Source organism: Chelonia mydas, chromosome 5 (genome assembly GCF_015237465.2).
Source record: "Chelonia mydas isolate rCheMyd1 chromosome 5, rCheMyd1.pri.v2, whole genome shotgun sequence".
In the NCBI taxonomy this organism is placed as follows: domain Eukaryota; kingdom Metazoa; phylum Chordata; order Testudines; family Cheloniidae; genus Chelonia; species Chelonia mydas.
In genome coordinates, this window is record NC_051245.2 from 36,503,114 (window position 1) to 36,530,998 (window position 27,885).

At 38.4% G+C, this 27,885-nt stretch overlaps 1 protein-coding gene across 7 annotated transcripts in view; it reads right to left on the minus strand.

The window, feature by feature from the left end:
- PDE4D (phosphodiesterase 4D) overlaps positions 1–27,885 on the minus strand; it is a 1,166,661-nt gene that overhangs the window by 19,220 nt on the left and 1,119,556 nt on the right. Inside the window, exon 1 of one of the 7 annotated variants that reach the window (XM_007053882.4) lies at positions 6,805–7,254. The exons of the other annotated variants lie outside the window; for them this stretch is intronic. Within the exon in view, the coding sequence (XP_007053944.1) occupies positions 6,805–6,852 (48 nt within the window). The 5' untranslated portion in view covers positions 6,853–7,254. Of the gene's footprint in view, positions 1–6,804; positions 7,255–27,885 lie in introns of those variants that run through there. 7 annotated transcript variants of the gene reach the window in all.

Below are 27,885 nucleotides of genomic sequence, written 5' to 3' on the forward strand. Positions count from 1 at the left end.
GAATGGGAAACCATCATTTTTGAATGACGCTGTACTATAGCTCTCCTTATCATATACACACACTCACTCTTTCCATATGGTTTGTTGCCATGTATTTTGCAATTTTCTCAAGTTTTTTTTTTTTTTTAAAATAACTCAGATGCTCAAATATCTTTGTAGGAAGGATCAAACATGTCAGTATCTCTTATTTACTCCAAACCCATAACAAAGGCTATCCATGTGGAAATGGTTTTTGTTTGATTTTCTTTTGCAACAAAGGAAAATAGGAATTGCCCACTGGATCAGATCAATGATCAACTAGTCCAGTATCATATCTCTGATAGGGGGTAGCAGCAGAGGCTTCAGAGAAATAACTTGCTCACAGATGAAGTTTCCTCCTTACTGCCCCCAGCAGCTAGTGGTTCACATATATATGTATCCTATTTATGTAACTGGATATTCTCATCATCCATATCAATGTGTAATCCTTTCATGAATCCTACCAAACTCCCAGCCTTGAGGATATCTTGTGGCAGTCAGTTCCACAGGTTAAATACACATTGTGAAAAAAAGCTTTACATTTGTTGCCTTTGAATGTAATTGAACATTTCTCTGTCCTTGTATTATGAGGAACAGTAAATACTATTCAACAATTCAAGTTATTTATGAATCCTCTAATTTGTCTAGGGCCCTCTGTATCCTATCCCTACCCTCCAGCGTATCTACCTCTCCTCCCAGTTTAGTGTCATCTGCAAACTTGCTGAGGGTGCAATCCACACCATCCTCCAGATCATTTATGAAGATATTGAACAAAACCGGCCCCAGGACCGACCCTTGGGGGACTCCACTTGATACCGGCTGCCGACTACACATGGAGCCATTGATCACTACCCATTGAGCCCGACAATCGAGCCAACTTTCTATCCACCTTATAGTCCTTTCATCCAGCCCATGCTGCTTTAACTTGCTGGCAAGAATACTGTGGGAGACCGTGTCAAAAGCTTTGCTAAAGTCAAGGAACAACACGTCCACCGCTTTCCCCTCATCCACAGAGCCAGTTATCTTGTCATAGAAGACAATTAGATTAGCCAGGCATGACTTGCCCTTGGTGAATCCATGCTGACCGTTCCTGATCACTTTCCTCTTCTCTAAGTGCTTCAGAATTGATTCCTTGAGGACCTGCTCCATGATTTTTCCAGCGACTGAGGTGAAGCTGACTGGCCTGTAGTTCCCAGGATCCTCCTTCTTCCCTTTTTTAAAGATGGGCACTACATTAGCCTTTTTCCAGTCGTCCGGGACTTCCCCCGATCGCCATGAGTTTTCAAAGATAATGGCCAATGGCTCTGCAATCACATCCGCCAACTCCTTTAGCACTCTCGGATGCAGCGCATCCAGCCCCATCATAGTTAACTCAGCCCAAACCCCAGGTGTAGACGTGGCTAGGTGGATGGAGACATTCTTCCATTGACCTAGCTACTGCCACTCAGGGAGGTAGATTACTACATTGATGGAAAAACCCCTTCTGTTGATGTAGGAAATACCCACACTACAAGTGCTACAGAAGTGTAGCGGCAGCACTGAAGCTGTGCTGCTCGTTGTGGAGACATAACCTAAAAACTCCATTAGAACCACTTACACCCAATCTACTAATATCTAGGGAAGTTCAGCTGTTGAAATGTACATGCTACCTTTATTAAATTTCCTAATATGTATTTAGGCACCTAACTTTTGGCACCCAAATCTGAAAATTTTGATTGAACAGCCTAGGAAAGTTAGTCTATCCAGTCTAAAGATATACCACTTACTTTGGTAGATTATTCCACAGCCTAATACATCTTACCTTTAGGGTATTTTAAGACTAAATTCTCTCTTTCTTTAATAGTTCCAGTTACCATTCACAATAGTTGCTTTCCTTCCTGGATGTATACACCTAGACAATTCTGTCTTTCATTTTTGTAGATGTAACATTCATTAATGGTACTCTTTATCACCTAGGAAAGATTGTCCTGGAATTTCTGCTGACCATGCCAACTGCTTAAAAAGTCTACACTCTCTGAATTTCACAGGAACTGGCCTGATGCAGATCCTTGGTCTCTCATCTGCCCATCATATGCACGGGTCATTTTAAACAATATAATCTAATCTAGACTGCCACACAGTATGAAATTGTACAAATATATTGGTCAATGCTTTCTACTTTCCTGCTATTGGATAATAGAGATACTAATATTAAAATAAGGCTCCTACCAACTCCAATCCTCGGCAAAACAAACAAAAAGGTCACTAACACAATATTTGGAATAAAATCCAGGATTTCAGCCTTGGCCTTCAACGAGACTGGAAATATAAATCCCAAATCTATGCTTCAGTTTATCTCCCATACTAAAAAGGTGCACAACCAGCAATGCTTTTGATATGATGTGCTGACTTCATTTTAAAAACATCTAGACAGTGGTTAACATTGCTTCCATTTTCTTTTTGAATTATATATGACAAAGCTAACTGACTTTATCAGCACTAAGATGTATGGTCTGTTGAAGTCCGTTATAAAGTTAATCTTTGAGATAACATATGCTGCCAGTGAAAGAGAACAATGATGCTGTTGTTATTAGGCAGACAAGACTCAGGAACATATAGATATTCGTGTGTTTGAGTTTCTAATGGAGGATTGGGTTAGTGATGAAATAGTCCAGATTTTTTGTTGTTGTTGTCGTCGTCGTATGCTGGTTTGCTGTAGTTGTTTATTATTTGATACTCTTTAATTCAGAAATTCTCACATGCAGTATTCTGTTCTTTCAAGAAACATTACTAAGAAATACAAATAAAATAATAAATAATAGTAATAAATAATAGACATAACAATTTGGGCCATGTTCTCTCCTGCTGGGTTCACTGGGCTCTCATTGACTTCAACTGGGGCCAAGAGTGCACTTCAAAAGACAAGCAGAATATGTTGCCCTGCAGCATCAACTCACAGCATGTTTGTTCATGCATGCATTGTTGTTTTAGAATGAAACTGTACTTGGCACTCATGTGCCCACTGCAAGATCTTAGCTTAAATCACATAGGTTCTTGCCATGGCTGTGGGTCAGCACGGTATACATTTCACAGCCTGCCAGTAAAAGCCTCTCTAAGTGTATGAAACATGGTTAAAATGTCTATACCCTGATGATTTGTAAGTTACAGAAATAGTAATATTGATCAGCTAAGAAGTGCTTTTACATTTCCAGACACGGCACATACATGATCAAAGAAATAAAACTGCTTCTTTGAGAAAACTCTAGGGTTTCAAAATGGCATAAATAAAAGCCAAACAAAATTTGGAATAATTATTGTTATTAATTTTAGATAATGTTAAAATGGTTAAAAAGTTGTATTTTAAAAAAACCCAAACCAACTACTGCACATTTTAAAATAATTTTTAAATTCACAATATGCAAAATCTATTGCTCCTAAAATACATGTACAACATACAGTGTAGCTATTAAACTGGCATCTCAGCCTAAGGAACAAAGGTTTTCACAATGGAGATCGATGCCACATCAACAGGGTTTAATAATTCAATTACTGAAAAATCTCTGAAGACAGCAGAAACTCTGGTTTCAATTCTGACATGTTTCTATGAGACCTTTTTTCCCCTTTTCTTTTACTATTACTATAGAAAACTATAGCATAGACACTATATTCAAGTAATGCTAAATATCTAGCTCCAGCCCACAAAAGTGTTACAGTACAATAGCACTGCTTATTTTGGACTATATTCTGCAAAAATCTGTACATCTGCCTAACTTTAAACGTGAGCAGGCCTACAAACTTCAATGGGACTACTCACGTGCTTAAAGTAAAGCACATACACAAATATTTGCAGGACTGGGGCTTTTTCCTCAATACTGCGGTTATCTCCAAACAGTGACTGGTCTTATAAATTGGGTTAGAGGCTTCCTAGTCATTTCAATTTGTTTTGGGCTGAAGCCTAGAATACATATTCCAAATTTCACTGAATTTTCATTTGTGTCTATGTTTACTTTATTCAGAATTTATCCAAACATTATTTTGTTAGATGAGATAAAATACAAATGGTATTTTTCCAGTACTCTGTGCAGAACACCTTTCAATGGTTCTTTGGAGAATGTTGACAATTTCTTGCAGTATTAATGTTTTCAGTCAACACCCATTACATGCATGTAACATTTCTCTGGGGTTATATTTACAGTGGGTTGAACCTTGAAGTCTCAAGGATGGTAATTCGGTTCACAGTAAATTTATGGTAATAAAATCATTTGGTTTGTATGTTTAATTTTATATCTACAGCTTTTTCTGGTTAAAATTTAAAAACTTTCTGATAGTTTTTGTGATAATCTTGTCCTCAGCACAAAGCTCTAGTAAATGGGCTTCATGCAGGAAGATGTGTATGTGTTTGAATACACTGAATCCCGCCCACATTAAATATGGGGGGCATATACCCTGCCATTCTGCTGCAGCTCAAGGACTGTATTAATGGCTGCAGTCTACTGCACCCTCCTGCAACAACACAGAATTTGTGGCTAGTGGAAACAGGTAGTTTTGGACAAACTGGCCATAGCCTTTCCAAACCCTCAGTCTCAATGCTTTCATGGACAAAGCCATTGTGGAACATTGATTAAAACAATTAAAAAGATAGTTCTAGAACTAAAATAAAAATAAATTAATTTTTTTGCAGTGTATTTGTAAATCTTTACATTCTAAAAAAACCCCAGATGTGACAGAAAAGCTATTTAATATCGACCGGCCCTACTGGCTAATTCTCAGTCCTCAGTTACTCTTTACTAATGCAAAACTACCTTTCAGTAGGAGTCTTACCTGATTGAAGATTTAATGTTTGAGCCCACAGTGTTTAATAAACCTCAAGGTCATGCTTAAGCTTTTATGTACAAGCTTGCTTAATGGATATATATTGTATATATCTCAGCTCTGAGATAAATGACATCTATTGGTGTAAAGAAAGATGCTCTTGGTAAACCATGTAGGAGTATTCCATAGGGACAATCAATTTTCTCAAAAATATTTTAACAAAATATGAGGCACTTTCCAAAACATACAGAAATATGTAAAGCAATTATCCAGTAACAGTTTTAAATGTGTTATGGTTCACTGTATCCAGGACATTCTTTTCTTCTTTAGAATTTCAGAAATGTCCTAAATTCTATAAATATTTATTGTCAGAAGACAAGATCACACCTTTATGGCTGGAAGATTTCCCCAAAATACATACATTCTGCAAAGTATTTCTAAATATAATATACCAAAATTCTGTTCAAATACTTATTCAGCTTCTTAGCTAAAACCATTATCTATGCACACTGTATGAAGTTACCATGCACAGAAGACATATTTCATCATGTCTAATCAGGTAAGGCTGTTATATTGCCTACTAAAATTCAATTAGCAAAAGATCACCCCATTTTAAAGACTTCAGCAGAGAGATGGAAAACTGGTTGAACACCTGTGTTTTAGGAAATATTTCTGAAAGAATGTTTTTAAATGCTTAACATTTAGATGTACTCAGGAGAATGGAAAATAATTTCAATTTTGATAAATGATAAGAGAATCCAGCTAACTGGCATAATGGAAAACATTCTCTTCACAGATGACTGAACAAAATATTTGAGAATATACTGTAACAATTCTGCAATAGCAGAGAGTAGATACAATGACGTAACAGGGGTTTTCCATTTCTCATTTTTCAGATTCTAAGACAAAGCTGTGATTCTCTTAGTATTAATACAACCGGGCATAAAAAATCCTGTCCTAAGTGAAAACGTCTGCATTATATTTAGCAAAATAATTTAGTTCCTATACTGGACTGTTTAGTTTAGAATGAATACACAATAACAATTTTATTTAAAACACTATGATCTCGAACAGCTATTGCATGTTAAACGTCTGATGATGAAGTTATATTTTAATACATACTCCATGAACAAAATTAGCAAGGCAACTCAGATTTTTTAAATGCATATGCAGCCACATAACTAGAAGACAAATAAAGCCCAAATATGATTTTGTACTAAGTTGATTCTGCACGGTGTGCTAATTAGCATACTGATTTAATTCATCAATGCAAAGCTTTCCATAGGAGATAAACTGGTTTATATTTGATTTGCTAGCAGTATTACAGGTTAAAACTAATTTGAAGTTGCTCTACATTCAATATAGTTCAATACTCAGAGAAGACAATTTTCAGTCTCTCTGTGCTTTAAAGAAAACCTTAATCAATAAGATCTCTCTCTCTCACACACACACACACAGGTAACCAGAAAATGCTACTTAAACATACCATTGATAATTGCAGTTATTCAGCTAATAAAAAACAGTATGAGTCATACATTCACCCATTATTTTCAACCTATTCACTTTAATCACACATTCCTTAGCATATGGTACAGTATTTCCACTTTATTTTCTGGAACAGCTTTTTCGTGTCTGAAAAAGGCTACTTTTGTACCATGATTCTGTTAAAATATCTTTTTTTTTTAAAATAATTCTACTGATTTTCTTTTAACTTTACATAGACAGATACACACCATGTGTTTGGTCTAAATAAGGACTATGCCTTGAACATCTACTTTTTATTATATATTAATAATATTTTTAAATAGGCAAATATACCTTCTGGGAAAGAATGTATACAGTGTGGTGCACTATTATTGTTCAAAGGGGACTCTCTTTTCTGATTCTCATCTTCACAATCATATTACCCACCCTCATATTACCCCCAAACAAACATACTATCCATTATTCATACATTGCAAATCAAAATTCTTAAAAGATAAAACAAAATCCTACCTTTATGTAGCCCCAAGAAACTGAGAGTAAATAGTTTGCTTCAGGCATTTTTGATTTTTTATACTACCAGTTTAACTAAAAATATTTAGTTCTTCTCTATCTGATACTGTAAAAGACGCTCCAGAAAAAAGGTTGTTATTATTATTTAGTTACTTTTTCTCATCTGAAGGTTCTCTGCAATTAGGTAGATATGAGGTATTCGGACATGAAATCCAATTGTGTGGTCTTCTGACTGTATAAATGCCATTTGTAAAACTCCAGACGTTCAAGGACTAGCTTGAAGAGACAGATTGGATGAGTTGAAGAAATATCTAAACAGCTACGGATCTGCATATTTCCTGAACACCAGGACTTCATGAATAATGTATGTCAAGATGCTCAGCTGCTGGAAAGACTGGTTCTATCAACAGCTACCAAATAAGGACCCGAGGGGAAAGTCACGAACAGTGTCAAGTAATCCCTCCCACAAACCCCAACTAAGAGCCAATTGTATTTCATCCTAAAAGATACCAATGCAGGGGATAAAGACATGCTTTATGCTAATGTCTGATTGGTTAACATGGATGAATCTCCTGGGAAGAGGATATTTCTTCTTTTGTATGCTAAATTGTATTTAATAATGGCATTCCTGCCTTTAGCATTAGCTCCACTCAAAAAAGAAAAAAAAAAGACTGATTAGCTTAACTTTTTTTTTATTGTCAGTATCATTTGCCACCTCTATTCAGAGGGAACACTGAACCTATCCAAAAAAAGGTACAGCAGGTATTCTACACAAACTGCATGTCGTTTGTCCAGTCTCTTTAACTTTCTATGTGGGAAAGGAACACATCTGAATCTTATGAGTAAAGAAAACCAGAAGAATAAAGTGTCCAGGGACATCTGTAGCAATGAAAATGCTTTTTCTTTTGATGCCATCTGAATTTAAAAACAGATCAATTCCTGCTTGGCCATAGATCAGTCTTGTAACTCAAAACGTTCTGCTATTTCAGCAGACAAAAATCACCTATTATTAAGATGGAACAACTCACAAGCCAACCTACAATCTTACAGTTCTGAATACATGTAAAGCTTCCATACAGAAAGCAGAACAAAGGCACTGTAGTCATGAAATTCTTGCTGTAGCTATGCGACTTTTCATTCTAGTGTCATACCAGATTAATATAATTAATTACAGTTATACGTCACAGAAAAGAAGTGATTAGTTAAAAAAGTGATGCATGTCAATGAGCTGACTCAGAGCTCTAAATGAAATATGCGTGCATGGGCCACTACGCAAACAATTAAACTCAGAAAGATGAATAAATTATTTGCACCAATTGGTGTAAAACTTGTGCACTACTGCGACAAATTTCAGAGTCTTTGTTGTATCATAGAAGGGACAATTTTCTAACGTGACAATGGTGATATACCAAAAGACAAGATGAATAAGGTACAACATTCAATCTTAGCCCACACTGCTGAGTCATTGGAAGATGCTGACTGACAATAGTCATGAGGGAGCTTTTGGCTGAAGTGGTTTTTACCCCACTGAGTGATGATGCTAGAAAGCAATCTCAGCAGTGCTAAGTGCTTGAAAGGGAATCAAACCCTAGAAAAATCACCCACACACACAAAATGAAATTAACAGATCTCCCTACAGGAAAACTGGAATGCAACAGAAATATAGGTTTCAGAGTAGCAGCCGTGTTAGTCTGTATCCGCAAAAAGAAAAGGAGGACTTGTGGCACCTTAGAAACTAAGGTGCCACAAGTCCTCCTTTTCTTTTTAATAGAAATATAGCAAACAGTTACAGTTACTACATAGCTCTGGCACAATGTACGGTATGTTGATAAGGAGAATATTATACAATGAAATTTTATTGTATATTTCAAAAATGTAACAAGATTTGAATGAGTAAATCACTGAAAAATATTCTCTTAAACAGAGACACAATCCAATGTGCCTTACTCTTCTGGGCTTATATAGGGAAATTGTCCATAAAATATTTGACCTTTGGAAACACAGGTTGGCTACTACAGCCTCAGCAGAATATTAAAATGGCTCCAAAAAGGTATTTGAGGAAAAAATCTACAGTATGAAGAAACATAGGACCAAGCTAACCTACTATAGAGCACTGTGAGCTATATGTTAGAGAAGTGCTTTTCACTTAGCATGAAAGCAGCTGGCCACATATGTTGTATTGTTTTCACACTCTTAGTCAGCTTCTGCAGATGAGCACTACTGCCACCTATCTGCTACCAAATTTACAAATTAAACATATCTTTTGCTGATTTTTCAAATTAAATATGGTGAAAATGATGTAATAAAACTTTGGTCTTAAAAGTTACAGAAGAGTGCTATGAATAATTCCCAGACCCAGTTTCCTTAAACTTTTTGTTTGGATTAAATGGGCACAGGTTATTGCCCTGAGATATGCATGCATTTTCTGACAGATTTCTCCTGCTCTGCTTTTACGGCATATCTGTGGCACTCTTTCATTTTCAGGGACTCTGCAGAATGCTCTTAGAAATCTGGGGATGCGGAAGGGGTTGGGACCAGGCAGCCCGAGGGTGGAGAATTATGCAGGGCCAAGGAATCACATTTTTCTTCATCAGCCCCATAAACAAGGCTGAGAAAAGTTTAATAGTCAGGGGCTCCAACACCTTTTCAGTGGCCCTCCAATATGATTCTTTTTAAGAGTCTGTGGGGCAACTTTGGATGCTTAACACCAGAGACAGACGTTACAGTCCACAGAGCCAGCAGGAAATTCTCTGCCTCTTAACCTACCGTTGAGGGAGGAGGTGATCTAAACCAGTGGTTTTTAAACTTTTTTTCTGACGACCCAGTTGAAACTTATTGATGCCTGTGACCCAGTGGAGCTGGGGATGAGGGGTTTGCAGTGTGGGAAGGACTCAGGGCTGGGGCAGAGGGTTCGGGTGCGGGGGGTGAGGGCTGCAGCGTGGGGCCGGGAATTAGGGGTTCAGGGTGTGGGAGGGGGCTCTGGGTTGGGGCTGCAGGCTCTGGGGTGGGGCCGGGGATGAAGGGTTTGGGGTGCAGGTGGGGGCTCCGGACTTGAGGAGGGGCTCAGGACTGGGCAGGGGATTGGGGCACGGGATTGGGGGTGCGGGCTTTTTTCCAATGGCTCCCAGTCACGAGTGCAGCCGGGGTGCAGAGGCAGGCTTCCCGCCTGTCCTGGCACAGAGGACCACGCTGCACCCTGGAAGCAGCCAGCAGCAGGTCCGGCTCCTAGGCGGAGGTGCGCAAGCTCTCCCCTCAGGCACCGCTGCCCAGTTCCCATTTGCCAGTTCCCAGCCAATGGGAGTGCAGAGCTGGTGCTCAGGGCAGGGGCAGGGTGTGGAGCCCCATGGCCCCTTCATCTAGGAGCTGGACCTGCTGCTGGACGCTTCTGGGGCGCAGCGCGGTGTCGGAATAGGTAGGGACTAGCCTGCCTTAGCCGCACAGCACCGCTGACGGGACTTTTAACGACCCGGTCGGTGGTGCTGACCAGAGCCACTACGACCCAGTGCCTCACATTCCGCAACACAGTACTGGATCGTGACCCACAGTTTGAAAACCACTGATCTAAACCATGACATGGAAGGTACTACATTAACAACCAACATATATTTTACTGTGTATTGGATGAAACCTGCATTCATGAAACTCTCATTGCAGTGAATTGTAAGAATGATCATTAAAAAGGTAAGTTTCCAGCCAGTGTTCTTATTTTGCTATGTTAAGTCTGGTTCGAGAGTTAGCTAAAGATAGTCCTTAAATACAATATGAAAAATTTTTCTACATCTTTGCTAAAAATACAAAAGCTGCATCAGGGAAGGAATATGTTTAAAGAGCTCTTTAAAAAAATTATGCCTGCTGCTACTCTATCTGAAAATACTACATTTTACTGAATATTATTCTCTCGATTTAAGTGAGGACACATCTACTTTAAAATTACAATTTAGGGCTTGTCTACACTTAAAATGCTCCAGCAGTGAGCTTCAGTGTAGAATGCTGAGGGGTTCTCCTGTCAGAGTAGGTAATTCACCTCCCTAGGAGGTGGTAGCTACGTTGACGGAAGAATTCTTTTCTGTATGGGGACTTAGGTCAGCTTACCTATGCTGCTCAGAGGTGTGGATTTTTCATGCCCATGAATGACATAGTGAAATTGACCTAGATTTCTAGTATAGATCAGGCCTTAGTAAAGAACAGAATTATATTTATTATCTAGGTTTCAGAGTAGAAGCCGTGTTAGTCTGTATTCGCAAAAAGAAAAGCAGTACTTGTGGCACCTTAGAGACTAACCAATTTATCTGAGCATAAGCTTTCGTGAGCTACAGCTCACTTCATCGGATGCATAAAAGTGGAAAAAAAACTTAGAGAATGTTATTATCTAGAGAATGTTAAATTCCTGTGGTGAGGTTTGTGGGTTCATGCAAGATTTTGCAAGTTTTTTTTTGTAAAGATATTTACAGGATTTCTATAAAACTACATGAATACTTTGCTGAGTTTGCAGAGTGAAATTCCTGCAACATGCAAGAGCCTGGCAATCTTTTCAGCTGATGACACTGAATGTTACAGTGTGACTTATATTAGTAGTGATTTAAACTGTTGATAAGTAATTCACACACCATGGAATAAATCTATAATTTGCTTTAGAACCATTAACCCATCCTGATAGGAACTGGCAACTCACCCAATATATTGCACCATCATCATTTTGCTGGTGACGTTAACATGTCACCTGACTTTTAGATGGGAGGAAAAATATTGTGGACCACCTCATAACTTTAAACTTGGAAAATTCACACATGTGACTTGTTTACAGTGATCTTTTTGGCTGATTCTCGTTTTCAGTTCGCAAAGTTGGAATGAGTCACTAATGGGTCATAGGAGATTGTGGAGGACAGACGCATTTACAGTAAATAGCAGTCATACACAATAACCACCTCGGATACAATGGGACATGGAAAGAACAAACTGGGAAATTCAGGCACTCAAAAGATGCTCTTAATGTACATAGCGGTAAAATGGGATATTCCAAGGATTCTCCTCCCCAGATAATGAGAATGGTAAAATTGTTAATGATGCAGCTGTAAAAGTAGAAGTGTTCAATAAATATTTCTGTTCCGTATTTGTTAAGAATCAGGATGATTTGCTTGTATCACATAAGATATGAAGTACTTTCCAGACCACTAGTAACTAATGAGGATGTTAAACAACATATACTAGGGATACTGGAATAAATATTTTTAAATCTGCAGGCCTGGGTAAGCTGCACCCAAGAGTCCTAAAAGAGCTGGATGAGGAGAGATCTCTGGCTGCTGATGTTAATTTTTAATAAATCTTGGAATACCAGGGAAATTCTAGAACACTGGAAGAGAGGTAATGTGCCAATACTCAAAAAGGGCAAATGAGATGACCCAGGTAACTTTAGCCTGTTCTGAGGCGAAATAATGGAAAGGCTGATGAGATCCAATTAATAAGGAATTAAGGACTGCACTACAGCTATGGCCACTCAACATGGTTTTATGGAAAATAGGTCTTGTCGTACAAACCTGATTTCATTCTTTGAGATTATAAAAGTTTGTTAATGAAGATAACTGTGTAGATATAAAATACTTGGACTTTTGTAAGGTGTTTGACTTAGTAACATATGACCTGTTGATTAAAAAATTAGCACTATACAATATAAAAAAGCACATTAAATATATTAAGTAAAGGCTAACTGACAGATCTCCAAAAATAGCCGTTAATGGGAAAAAATCATCAAATGGTGGTATTTCTAGTGGTGTCCTGTAAGGATCAGTACTAGTCCTGACACTACTCAACATTATTATCCAGGATGTGAAAGTAAATATAAATCACTGCTGCTAAAATCTGCAGATGACACAAATACTGGCAGAATAGTAAATGACGATGATGACGATAGGGCAATAATAAGGAATGATCTGAGCCCATTCAAACAAAATGCATTTTAATGCAACCAAATGCAAAGTTAAACATCTAGGAACAAGGAATGCAGGCTATACCTACAGAACGGGGGACTGTAGCCTGGAAAGAAGTGACTCTGAAAAGGATTTAGGGGTCATAGTAGATCATGAGCTCCCAGCGTGACGATGTGGCAAAAAGGGCTAATGTGATCTTTTGATGTACAAACAGAGGATTAGCAAGAAGCAGTAAATAGGCAATTTTACCTTTGTATATGGCATTAGTGAGACCATTGCTGGAGTACTGCATCCAGTTTTGGCGTCGACATTTTTAAAAGGATGTCGAAGAACTGGAGAGGGTGCTGAAAAGAGCTACTAAAATTATTCAAAGTCTGGAGCAAATGCTTTACAGTGAGAGATTCAAAAAGCTCATTATGTTTATCTTATCAAAAATAAGACTGAGAGGTGACTTGATTACAAAGTGTAAGTACCTGAATGGGGAGAAAATACAGCGTACTAGAAGGCTCTTTAATTCAGTGAAGAAGGCATAACAAGATTGAAAAGCTGGAAGTTGAAGCCAGACAAATTCAAATGGGAAATAAGGCACAATTTTTTAACAGAACAGAGTGTGATTAACCATTGGATCAAACTAACAAGGGAATTGGTGTATTGGCCATCTCTTGATGTCTTCAAATCAAGACTAGATGCCTTTCTGGAAAATATGCTTTAGCCAAACACAAGTTATGCTTTAGTTAAATACAAGTTATTGGGCTCAATACAGGAGTAACTGTGTGAAATGTAATGGCCTGTGATATACACATCAGTCTAGATGATCTAGTGGTCCTTTCTGGCCTTAAACTCAATGAATCCATGAGTATTTGCCAAAGCAATTCTAGGGTGGATGTCATATCAAAAGAATCACTGCAATAATTATTGTTAATTTCAGATTGTTCTTCAGAAATCTCTCTCTCCTTCAATAGGATATTAACTTCCTAACTATTTGTAAATTAGATGTAAAAGTATTATAAGAATGAAAAGAATCTTTTAAATAAATTATGCTGTTTTGCTTGTTTAAAGATGAATGGGCTTTCACGTTAAAATAAACATTGAACCAAAGTGATGGTGGGATGAGGTTAGCTAAAGGGTTGGATTGCATTCAGTCAAGGATTTCTCAGTTCACCACAGGAAATTAACCCATCTACTGTGGGACCTTCATCATGCAAGAATTCTAACTTATAAGGAGATAAATCTCAAAGGATAGTTAGACTCCAGTTCTGTCAGCCACCAAAGCATCTTGACTCCTAAGGATTTAAAAGCTGTACAGTACATTTATAATGAAATCAGGATTATCATTAGTTTAAGTTATCTCAAATTTTCCTATCATAAAGGAAGCAGCAGTAAATACCTAGATGCAATTCAGTTAAACTATTTATTGATTCCCCTTAAAGCCCTGACGCACCAGACATATTTAGAAAAGTTCAACATCAACCAAAATTTTATCCCCATTTTGCAAGAACCACAAGTATCTGGTTATTGGGTTCTCTTCTTCTCAATCCTGGCAATAGAACAAACCAAGGGCAGTGATTTAGTCGGTATGAGGAGAGGTCCACAGGCTTTAATTCCAAAATTCTGCAGCTCTTAGAAAAATGGTTTCATAATGTTGCCCAAATGGTCCCCATTGTAATGATTAATCATGGAAATCTGCAGATATTCTCACAGGAGTCCTGCCTATGGGCTATCTGTAGAGCATACCAGAAGAACCTACAGATTCTACTTAATACATGATTTTCAACGATTTTTTTTTAGAAGAACCAGTATAATGTTCTGACAAGCAGGAGCATATTTCTGAGGAGCATCGAGGGACAGAGGGAGAAATTATAGATTTTCCGGAAGACTATGAGAAAAGCCTCAAGTCCCTAAAGTACAGTATTGGCATTCCTTTCTGGATCAATACCTCTCACAACACACCTTTTAAGAGCCATGTGTCCTACACATACCTTTCACAACATGGTAACATTTAGTAAGGCTTTTGATACTGTCTCGCAAGACCTTCTCATAAACAAACTAGAGAAATACAACCTAGATGGAGCTACTATAAGGTGGGTGCATAACTGGCTGGAAAATCATTCCCAGAGAGTAGCTGCCAGTGGTTCGCAGTCAATCTGAAAGGGCATATCGAGTGGGGTCCTGCAGGGATCAGTTCTGGGTCCGGTTCTGTTCAATATCTTCAGCAATGATTTAGATAATGGGATAGAGAGTACACTTATAAAGTTTGCGGATGATACCAAGCTGGGAGGGGTTGCAAGTGCTTTGGAGGATAGGGTTAAAATTTCAAACAATCTGGACAAACTGGAGAAATGGTCTGAAGTAAATAGGATGAAATTCAATAAGGACAAATGCCAAGTACTTCACTTCAGAAGGAACAATAAGTTGCACACACACAAAATGGCAAATGACTGCCTAGGAAGGAGTACTGCAGAAAGGGATATGGGTCATAGTGGATCACAAGCTAAATATGAGTCAACAAGTGTAACACTGTTGCAATAAAAGCAAACATCATTCTGGGATGTATTAGCAGAAGTGTTGTAAGCAAGACACAAGAAGTAACTCTTCTGCTCTACTCCGCACTGATTAGGCCTCAACGGAGTATTGTTTCCAGTTCTGGGCACCACATTTCAGGAAATATGTGGACAAATTCGTCCCTTCCAGTCCTACAATTCTATGTGGTGTACCTCATCCAGTGCATTAAATTTCCCCAAAACAACGGTACGGGTGAAACCAATCACTATGCTCTCAAACAAACTCACAAAGAAAAATGATAAAAGACAAAAACACCATATCATATGTGGATGAACACTTTTCACAAAACAATGACTCCATATCCAAACTCTTTGTCCTCATCCTCAAAGGAAACCTGTACAACACCTTCAAAAGATGAGCCTGGGAGCTTAAATTCTTAACTTTGTTAGATACTAAAAAAACGTAATAAAGACATTGGATTTATGGTTTATTACAACAATCTGTAACTCACTAATCCCCCCTTTTTGTCCTATGACTGCAGAGGTGTTAACTGGCCACTCCACCTTGAATAGTCTCTCAGGGTATGTCTTCACTGCAATTAAACACCTGGGGCTGGCCAATGTCAGCTGATTTAGGGTCACGGGACTTGAGTTGTGGGCCCGTAAAATTGTGGTGTAGATGTTTGGGCTCAGACTGGAGCCCGGGCTCTGGAACCCTCCCCCTAGAATATGTGTTAATTATTTATGCTAAACTATTTGTTCAATCTTGTATTTAGCTGTGACACTCTGAGTAGCTTTCCCAGACTTGAAGAAGAGCTCTGTGTAGCTCAAAAGCTTGTCCCTCTCCCCAACAAAAGTTGGTCCATTAAAATACATTACCTCACCCACCTTATCTTTCTGGCTTCTGTCATCTGATAAAGGTTCTGAAGGATCAGTCAAAAGGAAAGACAGATAGCAACATTTCAAGCCTGAAGAAAAGAACATAATGGAGGCTGGATTGCCACTTTGGTTACTCAGATGCAGTGCTTTGAACGGTCATAAAGGGAAGACAATTTATGATTTTGGTTTTTCACTCCATGGGTCAGCAGCAGGTAATGGGGGAGCTGTAGCAGTTACATGCTTAGCCTTGAAGGAAGGAAGACCAGTTCTTTATATCTGTCAACTGCAAGCCCATGGACGAAGCTTCACCAAGAGGGTCCAAAAAGAATCCTGAACAGTCACTCTTGACCAGAAGGATGATGGCTGTAGTGCAAGCCATATGTAGTGAACGGTGCAAAGTTAAGAGAAAGACAGACTCTGTGCAAAACACAGTTTAACCCTTCATAGTCTTGTTTAGTTGTCAAAGTCAATAGGTGCCACAAGCAGAATTATATATTGCAGTCTTCTCAGCCAAATAAGAATGCTGTTTGAAAAGATCAGAAATATTAATACTGAGTTTTTAAACACTAAATAATAGTAATCATCCCCCACATGGCCTCCTTTTCCTATTGGCAGCTAGCATTAGACTGTTTTCACCGCATTGACCAAATTCACCTAGGTTTTATGTTGGAATGCACCTTGGCAGAAGGCCTCCCCCCAAAATGTAAAGTCTGCTGAGTGCAGAGGGTTATAGAAACAAAAACTCCTGTGAGCCAGGGTTTGTGTATGTATGGGCCCAACACAGTCATCAAATAGTTTGGTCAGGAAGGAGTGCGAGTAGGGCAGCTAGAAATGCACTGATTCAGCCAATCACCTCAGCAGCTTCCCCATGAGCTTGACCCAACTTCCCTAGATTCTACATAAGACTCTCTTGTGGGATGAGACAAAATTTAGAACCAAATAGAACAAACCCAAGACCTTGCCTATACTAGGGATTTGTTCTGATTACAGCCATCTGTGTCCAGCCATCAATGTAGCTCAAGAAGAGTGAAGCTCCACTGGTGACAGGCGACTGATGGCTGTAATTGGAGCAAATCCCCAGTATAGGCAAGGCACATGAAAAAAAAGCTCAGCTTTAAAGAACATAATTACAGCCTAATTATGCTGTTGCAAAAGCACAACATCAGCAGTTTAATATTTTTCAGAACTACAGTCATTAAACCAATATTATGGTTTAAGCACCTCCCATTCCTAGCATGGCTGTATTTGGAAAATGGTATATTAATCCTGTGGTTTGAATAACAGTAGTTTACATAGCTGAATAGACAAAATGAAATGTATTCTGAATTATGACTCTTTTTGAGTGGGGAATGGGGAATAAAGAGTAAAACCCAGCATTTACTCACTGAGATGTTCAGTAAGATGTCATGTTCTTTTATTCATTTTGAAAAAATATAGACTCTTGCTGTATAATATGTAATTCAATTTAATCTGTTTGTATTTACTGCCCTCTAGTGATAATATAAGCATTAGCTATTTATATATTTACTTTATGGTGTTTTAAGAGCCCAGGCTTGCAATGTGACCTACTAATGTGGTGACCTGCAGCTATACATGACTGGGTCCTTAATCAGTACAGTAAATACGGTCTTCTCCACTTTTTTTTTATGGTCTGCTGATAGCCTTTTCTTTTTTCTCATTGACAGCTTTCCCTTATGCAGAAATGAGGATGGAATGACTATTCACTTTACCGGAACATTCTCTTTTCACTAACACAGCTTTCACCCACACAACTCTTTTTACATAGAGTATTCATAATAATTACCATTACTTATTACAATCACAGCACCTTGCAAAATGAATACGGACAGCGGGCCAGATCCTGGCCACCAGTAACACTGCTTTGTGCCAGCATCTTAAATATGCTTTATCAGGATAGTTGGGATTACCTTGGTGTAGGGGATTCTCCAGCTGGGGAGAGCTGGCATAGCTAGCTCTATGTCATTTTATCCCAGCCACTGTGCTGCAGCAATTCCTGGCTGGAATGACAGCCCTGCAACAGCCACTACAAAATGGAATATATTAGAGTTCACTCCTGATCCAACTTTAATTTACCCTGGAGGCTGAACCAGAATTCAGGAGTCCCAGGGATTAGGCAAGCATCAAGTTTGTTTAAAGTGATCTATGCCCCTCCACCTCCTCAAATGAGAGGTCTGGTTCTATTCAATATCTTCATAAATTATTTGGATAATGGCATAGAAATTATAAAGTTTGTGGACAATACCAAGCTGGGAGAGGGTTGCAAGCACTTTAGAGGACAGGATTAGAATTCAAAATGATTTTGACAAACTGGAGGAATGGTCTGAAATAAACTGGATGAAATTCAATAAGGACAAATGCCAAGTACTACACTTAGGAAAGAATACTCAATTGCACAAATACAAATTGGGAAATGACTGTCTCAGAAGGAGTACTGCAGAAAAGGATCTGGGGCTTGTAGTGGATCACAGTGACACATATGAGTCAACAATGTAATACTGTTGCAAAAAAAGCGAACATCATTCTGGGATTAGTATGAGCGTTGCCAGCAAGACATGAGACGTAATTCTTCCACAGGACTGATAAGGCCTCAAGTGGAGTACAGAGTTCAGTTCTGGGCACCACGCTTCAGGAAAGATGTGGACAAATTGGAGAAAGTCCAAAGGAGGGAAATAAAAATGATTAAAGGTCTAGAAAACTTGACCTACAAGGAAAGATCGAAATAATTGTTTTTGTTTACTCTGGAGAAGTAAAGACTGAGGGAGGACATGATAAGAGTCTTCAAGCATGAAAAAGTTTGTTATAAAGAGGAGGGGGATAAATTGTTCTCTTATCCACTGAGGACAGGATAAGATGTTATGAGCTTAAATTGCAGCAAGGGAGATTTAGGTTAGACATTAGGAAAAACTTCCTAACTGTAAGCATAGTTAAGCATTGGAACAAATTGCCTAGGGAGGTTGTGGAATCTCCATCATTGGAGGTTTTTAAGAAAAGGTTAGACAAACACCTGTTCGGTATGGTCCAGATAATACTTAGTTCTGCCCTGAGTGCAGGGGACTGGATTAGATGACCTCTTAAGGTCCCTTCCAGTCCTCCAAGTTTTAGGATTCTATAAACTCCACGTTGATGATCTGGGACAGCGTGTCTAATTTCTCTGAATATTTGCTGCCTATTGCTGAATTCGATCTACAGTCTTAAAGCTGAAAATAGTAAAAATAAATTAAAAGGGAGACAATTTAAAAAAACTGATATTCTGAAATAAAGATGAAATGAAAATTATGACTAGAACAGAAATACAGGAGTATAAACTATTTGGATGTTGTGTATATATCTTCAAACTAAGTGCAGGAGCAACCAAAATGTATGCATGATGCTGGAAATTATATATTTGAGACAAGTGCTGATCTTCAATACATGGCATGCTTCTAAGGAGATATTATAAAATTAGTTGCTGTGCTTCTGAACACATACATAGTGATTGGGTATAAAAATACATTATGATGATGGTGGAATTCTGAACAATCATTCAAATAAATGGAAATTTACTGAAGTTTCTCAGCTCTTAGCTGTAAAAAAGGCCAGGCTGAAGAACAAATTTAAACATGAGAGCAGTTTGGGAAACAAAGGTTTTGTTATTCCATCAAATTACTACTGTGAAAAGCAGCTGTTGAAAATGGAAGGCTTTCAGCCTCACAGTTCTGCCTCCGAAAGAAAAGATTTACACACACACATCCCGCGGCCCTAGAAATCTCATCTGTACTTGGACATATGTCACAATGTAACATATGTATTGTATGCTAGCACCTTAACAGGAAAGTAATTCCATGACTGCTCAGTTACTTATACTTCAGCTGTGGATATGTTCAAAATAAAATAAAAATTCCCTACAATAAGGTCTTATTTTTTTTTACACTGGTGCTTAAATTGTGCAAATGCTAGTTCAAACCATTACTCCACTATAGAGTCCTAATTCATTAAAAAGAGGCATGTTGCTCAACACGCACCAATTTGTTTTGGTCACATGTTTTCCCCTCACATAATAAAAACGCCAGCACAGAAATCAATGGTATGATCAGCATGCACAGTACATGAGCTTAAAGGCAGATCAAAATAATAAGAGTTATTTGAAACACTTCATTATTACTGTAAATGGGGTGGAGGTGTTAGCTTTTGCAGAATTTTATCTTTCTTATCTGAGGCATTTTGAAGGCATCTGTCCCTCTACAGTATTTCTAAGGGGCACCTGTAACCTCTGCTTCCATGCAGCAAACAACCTAAAGTAAACTCTATTTCAAGACATCCCTAAAAGAAAAAGCAAAATGACACATAAGGGGCCCACATCTCATGCTCTTAGTTCTTCCTTCACTATTCCACCCTGCACTGTTCCTTTTGATGGTTTATTTACAAAGTATTATAAAAGATCATTTCACAGAAATTATAGTCGTTGAGTCACTGAATAGGAAAACAGACAGAAGAAAGTTATATAATTACTGTCAAATAGCACAACTGAAGCACTGATCTCAAACGATTAGCAGTAAGATAATTACACAGAATTAAAATGATTTTTGAGGAATTCTTAGGTAATCTAAAAAAAGGAAAGAAAAGAATCAGAAATCAAATACAAAAGCTCTAGTAGATCATCTAGTACATCCCTTTGTCCAGCGCTGGATTGTTCCCCAGAGTTTTCCCCTTTTCTGCAGGGCTTTGCTTTATATGCTTTTAATATTAATAAAGGTGGCTTCCAACATTAACCTTAACAGCTAATGCAGCTAATTTTGCAAAGCACAATCAAATGAAAGGTTTGAGATTTGATAGTACCATGGGTTTTGGGGTTTTTTTGTTTTGTTTTTGCTTCTCATGCCACTAGCACATGGGTCAGATTACCCTTAAAGCTAGTTGGGATGCTGCTTTGGAAAAGAATTTGCCTACCTACTGATGGTTGAGCGTTATGTTAGAGGAGAAATAATGGCCCAGAATGAAGTAGTGGGTTAAAATACTATTCCTATTTACTGGCCTAAGGATACAAATATACACTTCATAGCACTGGAAACAGGTGGGTTGTGAGATATCAGACCTTAGAACTATCACTGATCCACTGAAATGCCAGGATTTTTTGGTATTAGCCCAGGGCAGAACAATCCATGTCCTGGACCTCCAAGCAGATTCTGAATGCATAGTATACAAGAGAGAAAAAATACAACTTTTATCATTTTCCTTTGTCTTAGTCTCTTGTTACAGCAGCAGTAACACTATTGGTAGCACCAAGGAACTGGTATCACAGTGCTATTATGAATATGGTTACTTTATTTTGATTTGCATTGTATTAAGAAAACTAGTATCTCTTGAAGATTTCACAGAAAGAGAAAATCCCTATTGTAACCTTCAGTTCCTTTGTTAACAAAGAAACACTCACAACTACAGCCGGCTGTCAGACAGTCCTTACATTTGGAGAATGAAGGCCTGCTGTAAGCCTCTGTTCTCGACTCACCCAACCAGGGAATGAAAAATAGAAGTCCCAACTACAGGTCACATCACATCCCTTTCTTCAGGGCTTGTTTATTTTCAAAAGCATATTCAAAACCAGAACAAATCAACTCAAACTACTGGGTAATTCCTTTTATAACCATGCCCAATCAGCCACGTGTCAGGCAAGGACCCAGTATTTCCTTACATGCCAGAGCACCTTTACACCTTGTCACACCTACCCTAAAGACTTTTCAACTAGCCATAGTCAAGGGACCTCATGATTTGCCTGTAGCGTACCACACAGGACACCACTCACACTGAGAACTCATGCCCTCCTATGGCCAAGACTCCTCTTGGAGGTCAACTTTTCAGAAAGAAGAAGGACTTCCCTTCCTAGCAAGCAAACCAAGGTTGGGGTCCATATGCCCTACCCATCTGCAGTCTAAAAGTTTGGGCCATTTATCTAATGTTTTTACAAGCAGTGCATTCCTGGGAGATCAGGTCAAAAAGCTGTGATATACAGAAGGGACAATTTAAAAAGTATTTTTCAGCACCAGTGACTTATAACATTAGAGGAACTCAATGTAACCCTACACTTCCCCTTCCCCTTAGAAATTGTACCAACACAGACCCTGTGCACAGTGACTTGTGCAGAAATAACCAACCACAGCAACTCACTGAACACAAAATTAGACTCAAAATGAGAGAAGGTGGAAAAAAAGTCATGCATGGGGTCAGAGAAAGAGGGTGGGACTGCCTCCCTGAGTCCTTTACAGTGATCACGGCCAATGAGTGGCTAATTGTGTGGCCCGCCCGTATGCCCATTTGCCATGGAGACCACCGTTCAAGAGGCCATGTCACCAAATCTGTTGCTCTTTCCCTTTCCTTCCAGATCTCCACTGCCGCCAAGGAGAAGGCTGGTATTCAGGTCTAAATGTTGATGGCCTGTTAGAGGACCTGGAAGCCTCAGCGCTGCCCTGATTTCCTCTCCTTTGCCTGCCCACTCTTCCTTTAGCTGCAGGGATAAAAGAGTCCTTCCTCCTTTGTTATTTTCTTCCTCCTCAGTTGCAGACAGACATATGAAACTGATAGGCTCAAATTCAGCGTCATGAATTGGCTAGGATTTATTTTCTGATCATTAGATTGCCAGTTTTCTTTGCTTTAACCAAGGCAATACTGCATGAACAACTAATCTGCGACTGATTCATGTGAGTTCCTTTAATTAAAAACAAAACATATCCATATCTGAGTAGCAAACTTAAAGAACAGTTCAAGGAAAATGTAGTTTCTTGCAAAGACTGACATTTCAGCCCACTTGTTTTATTGTAGAAGACCTTTGTATTCTTACACAAGTTAACTTTTGCTCTCAGGTAAATGTCAATGAACAGAGGCATCTCATGTTAGGCAAAGTGTATTATGGGAAATGACGAAGTATGAAGATAACCAAAGCTACATAGTCTATGAAATCATATGCTTATTAAAGGAAGTATACAGAACACAAGCTAACTAGAAAGACACTTTAAATGACTGCAAGATAAAAACATTAGAGACCTGAAAAGCAGGGAGCAAGTCTTGTGGCAAGTGCATCTAGGGACAAGAGACTGCTGATTCAGTTTTTCCTGAGGCAACCCACAGAAGTATATGAATAGTGGCAGATGAAATGGAATAAGTGAAGCTAGCTCTTGAAGGGATGATGCTGATAGCTTCCATGGACAACTGGCCAAAGAGCAAAGATACACACAGACCAAACACTGAAACAATGATCTAATTGCTATAGTTGATGTGATCACCAAAAGTAAGGAGCTGCCAAAGAACCAGGGATTGCAATTTGTTTCACAAGCTTTAAAAATGACAACTCTCCCCTAAATACACTCAGTCAGAGGCCTGTAATCTAACCCACACAAACAAGTTAGGCCAATTCAAGAGCTATGTCTGGTAGACTGCAACCTCACCTTCTCACATTCTTTAATCAGGAATGAACTAGGTAAGAAAGTTGACATTTACATCAATATAATTGGGCATCTCAACGTGATGACCAGGGCAGTTCAAACAGCTATTGTTTCAGGATCTTTGAAAAATCAGGCCTCAAAAAAGGTATTAGGTTGCTCATCCTGGTCATAAACATGCCTTACAGAAGAAAGACGGAGAAGCTAGCAGTAATATTGGCAATATAGCCTGATTATGCCTCCCAATTTCATGAGTATACTTATTTCATTTTAGCTTTTCAGAGATTTTCACCTCAGGATACTCAACAAAATAAAAAGTGAATGAATTGTGACTAATACCACATGCCTGGAAAGGTGTAAAGTGTTGATAAAGAACTTAACTATGCAATACCAAAGTCAAAGAGAATGCTAGTATCAATAAGGAATATTGTACCATGAACGTACAGATCTTTCTGACACCAGCTAATGGCTGGCAGCATGGGGATCACTAGCACTTGTCTTTGTTATCCTAGCTAATGTAACTGTGGATGCTTTTCTGGGGGCTTGTCTAAAGTAGAGAAAGTTTTACCAGTTGTATCACTACAATTATACCAGTATTAGTCTCTGATGAACATTTTGTTATTGGAAAAATAATGGCTTTTTTTTATTAGGCTTAAATACTTACAAAGAGACATAAGCTAAATGGAAAAAAGGCACTTTTATACCTGAGCGTAAGTGTCCATATAAGGAGTTATCCCAGTTTAACTATATCAATTTAAATTCACACTTTAGCTTATGCTGATATAACTTTCTTGTGCAATCAAGGCCTTAATAATATAAATATCTTTAAAAAAATTACTAAACTTTTTTCCTTAACAATATTCCATGGCAGAGAATTCCATTAGTTAGTTACATATTAGACTGAGAAGAATTTTGCTTTATCCATTTTTGCCACAGCTTCCTTCTCAGTTATCCAGTTTATACTTGCCCTTAGGGTACATTCACAAATCATTTATGGACATCCAAGGTTAAATCCAAGTAGGGGAAATTCCCTGATTGTCACAAACTAAAAACAAAAAGGAAACTCTTATATATTGGGCTCTCCTACCAACAAAGCTAATGCTGCTTGCGGGGCTGGAAGTATTTTGTCGGCAAAAGCGCCAACAAAGTACCGACAGAGAGCGTTCACACACACTGACTTTTAGCGACAAGGCTGTGTCGACATAGACTTATCGCTAAAAGCTGCGTAGTGTAGACAAGCCCTTAGTGAAGAACTGTGACAGCAGGCTATATACGTCATGAGTTCTCTTTATGGAACCCACTGAGTCTCCTCCTCCTTTCTGTGGGAACAGCTGATTGCATCACTCTGATGCTAACCTAATCAGCTGATTTTAAAACACTTAAAGTGGTCCACTCCCACACTGTGATCTTGGGGGTGTTAACTAAAGTCAAAGGCTGTTTTCTCACACAACTGTTTAGCTGGAATCAATAAACAGGAGATGTGTTAACCTATAGAGTCCTTTTGTTCTACAAAAGTCAGTTTTGAGATAACCTCAAACCCTCTTCACAAATCCTTTGAGCTGAAGTGGCTTTGCATGCAACTTGATGAACACTGATCAATGAAAGCTCATTCCCTGGCTTTTTTTGATTTCAAATAGATTTTCAAACTCAATAAACGATATAAAAGAATGTTTAATAATATACACACATACCCCAGAAAAATCACACAATGTCCCCAATTTTCAATTGGTTAACTTTGAATTTCTTCCTGTGTGCTCTTGTTCTTGATAATAGAAAAGGGCAAACAGGAGTTCATAAATGACCATCTCTCAAATATGAATGATTAATTATTATTATTATTGACTATTTATACTGCAACAATGCCTAGAGGCCTCAAGCAGGTTGGGGCCACATTGTGCAAGACACTGTACAAACACATGGCAAATGACAGTCCCTGCCCCAAAGAGCTTACAGTCTAAAATGTTATTTGCCTGACATAGGGAATTCCATGGGGAAGACTTGGAAACAAGGGAATGTGCACCTCTCCTATACAAGCCCTGCAAGAAATACTGAGCTTGAGGCTCTCTAACTTTTATTTTCAACATCCCTTTGTGCTGTGGAACCTCCCATAATAGGGAAGTACCATGGGCAGCTGCTGAATGGAGAGCCAATGGCAGCAGGGCTGCACTGGAGCGTCGTTGCCCTGCAGACACAGGAGGAGGCCCCAGAACCAATGTAAAGATGGATAGGCCTGTACCTTCAACATATCCCCCAAAATTCATGTGGACTGTGGAAATCCATAGTTTCTGAGAGTGGATCTTCCTGATGATTCCACAGTTAGGGGCAAACCTCATCCCCATCTGCAGAACAAGCTGAGAAAATCTCTGAAGGGAAAACTTTGGAGTTTTCCTCCCTCCTACCACTTCTCATGTGTTTTCTCCTCAGGAAGGGTAGTCTAGGACAATACCAATAGTATTTCTTATTAGCAGTGGAATCAGAGCTGTACAAATTTCATAATTCTACAATGTGTAGAGGACAGTAGGTTTAAAATAAGATCATCTCTCCCATAAACTGTTGCATAGTGAATAGACAAAGACATAATGTTATATCAGTCCCTCAGCAATCATGTTTAACAGTAAACATTTAATACTAAAAAGCAATGTGAGATCTGATAATCACACGTTTTTTAAAGTTACAGACATAAGTGCTATTCATATCTAACATTTAAATTCACACTGTTCTCTGTCCTGAAAGAAAGACAGATATACAAAACACAAATGTGCCTTTTTAAAATTCGATATATTTTTTGTATGAAAGCCAGACCTGAAGCAAAACTACCACTTTTTCTTTTAAATATTATTGCTCAGTTACCTTTGTGTCAAGATTTTTTTTTAAGACACCACTCAGAAGCAGTCAGTGACAGTATAAATAAAATCATACAAGCATGGAGTGCTAGGTAACGTTGCTAACAGAAAAACAAACAAACTCAGTGGGGCCCTGACACATACATGCCATAGCAAGCTCCTATAAATCACACTCACAAGATATTTCAAAGGCACATTGCAAGCTGTTTCACAGAGACTTGTTGATTCTAGCTCCAGTTCCTATTAAACTGGCTATCATATCCTGACCCTGTCTGAAAAGGGTATCTTGTTGGTGTTACCGTTCCTTCAGAGAACTAATTCAATACTGGCTTAATCAAAAAAGAATCATTCCATTTTATGTCTTGGATACATTTTATTTGATTATGTATTTAGATGACATGCTATTAATATTTGTTTAATCAGAAAAGAAAATCTTCCAATCTAGCCTGAACATGACATGATTCAAATTCACATAACAACCTCCTGTATCATGTATAAATGCAGACACGCACGCAAATGTAATTGATTCTTTTTAAGTGGGCAGCCCACCCAAATGCCTCCAGAGCATATCTAAAAAAACAAGGAGGATGTTTCTAGTTCTGCAGTCTAGTGTGTTGTGAGTTGAGTTTACTGGTAGGCAGGCAAGAGAAAAGATGCCTTCAAGGCAAGAAACAATGACATCCTTTGAATACATCTGTATATTTCTTATTCAGTATTTGAGTGGGTTAACCCTTCCCCATACATAGCCTGATTAATCAGCCTTTGCAGAGGAAGTTCCTGATGTTTGGAGGGAATGAATTCATGCCAGACCATGGATATGCCATAATGCAACTTGGAAGCTACTGTTCCGTCCTATCACACACACAGAGACTCTTTCAAGGGTCTACTCCTTATGGCCCCCTTTGCACCAATGTATTTGGTTGGTGTTGGTGCAGAGAGACCTAATGCATGGCTGTTCTGTCTACACCACCCCTAAACAGTTCCACCACATTTAAGTGATTTGGAAGATCTTGGCACTTGTGTGAATTTCACCATTTGCTACAAACATGAATAATCCAAAACAAATACAAGAAGTACTTCTTAAAACCACACAGTGTATATGAGAACAGATTTACAGGTTTCCAGTTAACTTTGTGCAAACAGATTTCAGATGAGTGGAAAGAAAATAGCTTTTACACTAGCCTGGATTGATTATTCCAATGTGGAAATCAGTTTTATGCTAACTTTTACAGGCTCGGAATGATTAGATTTTTTTATTGGTCATTTGTCAATTTCACCATATACACACAAACCAATGAAAAAATGTTTCCATGGATAACTGAAATTTACACGTAGGAAAAGTGAGAAAAATGCTGCTTGGGAACTGATTAGAGTTTGATTTAAGGATATTTAATTTGTATATTTTGACATGTGATGCTGACAATTTGTGGATATAAAGCTTTAGCTTTTTGAATCTCAAAGTCTATTGTCATTAAATAATTATTGTCTGAGCACCCCCCACACT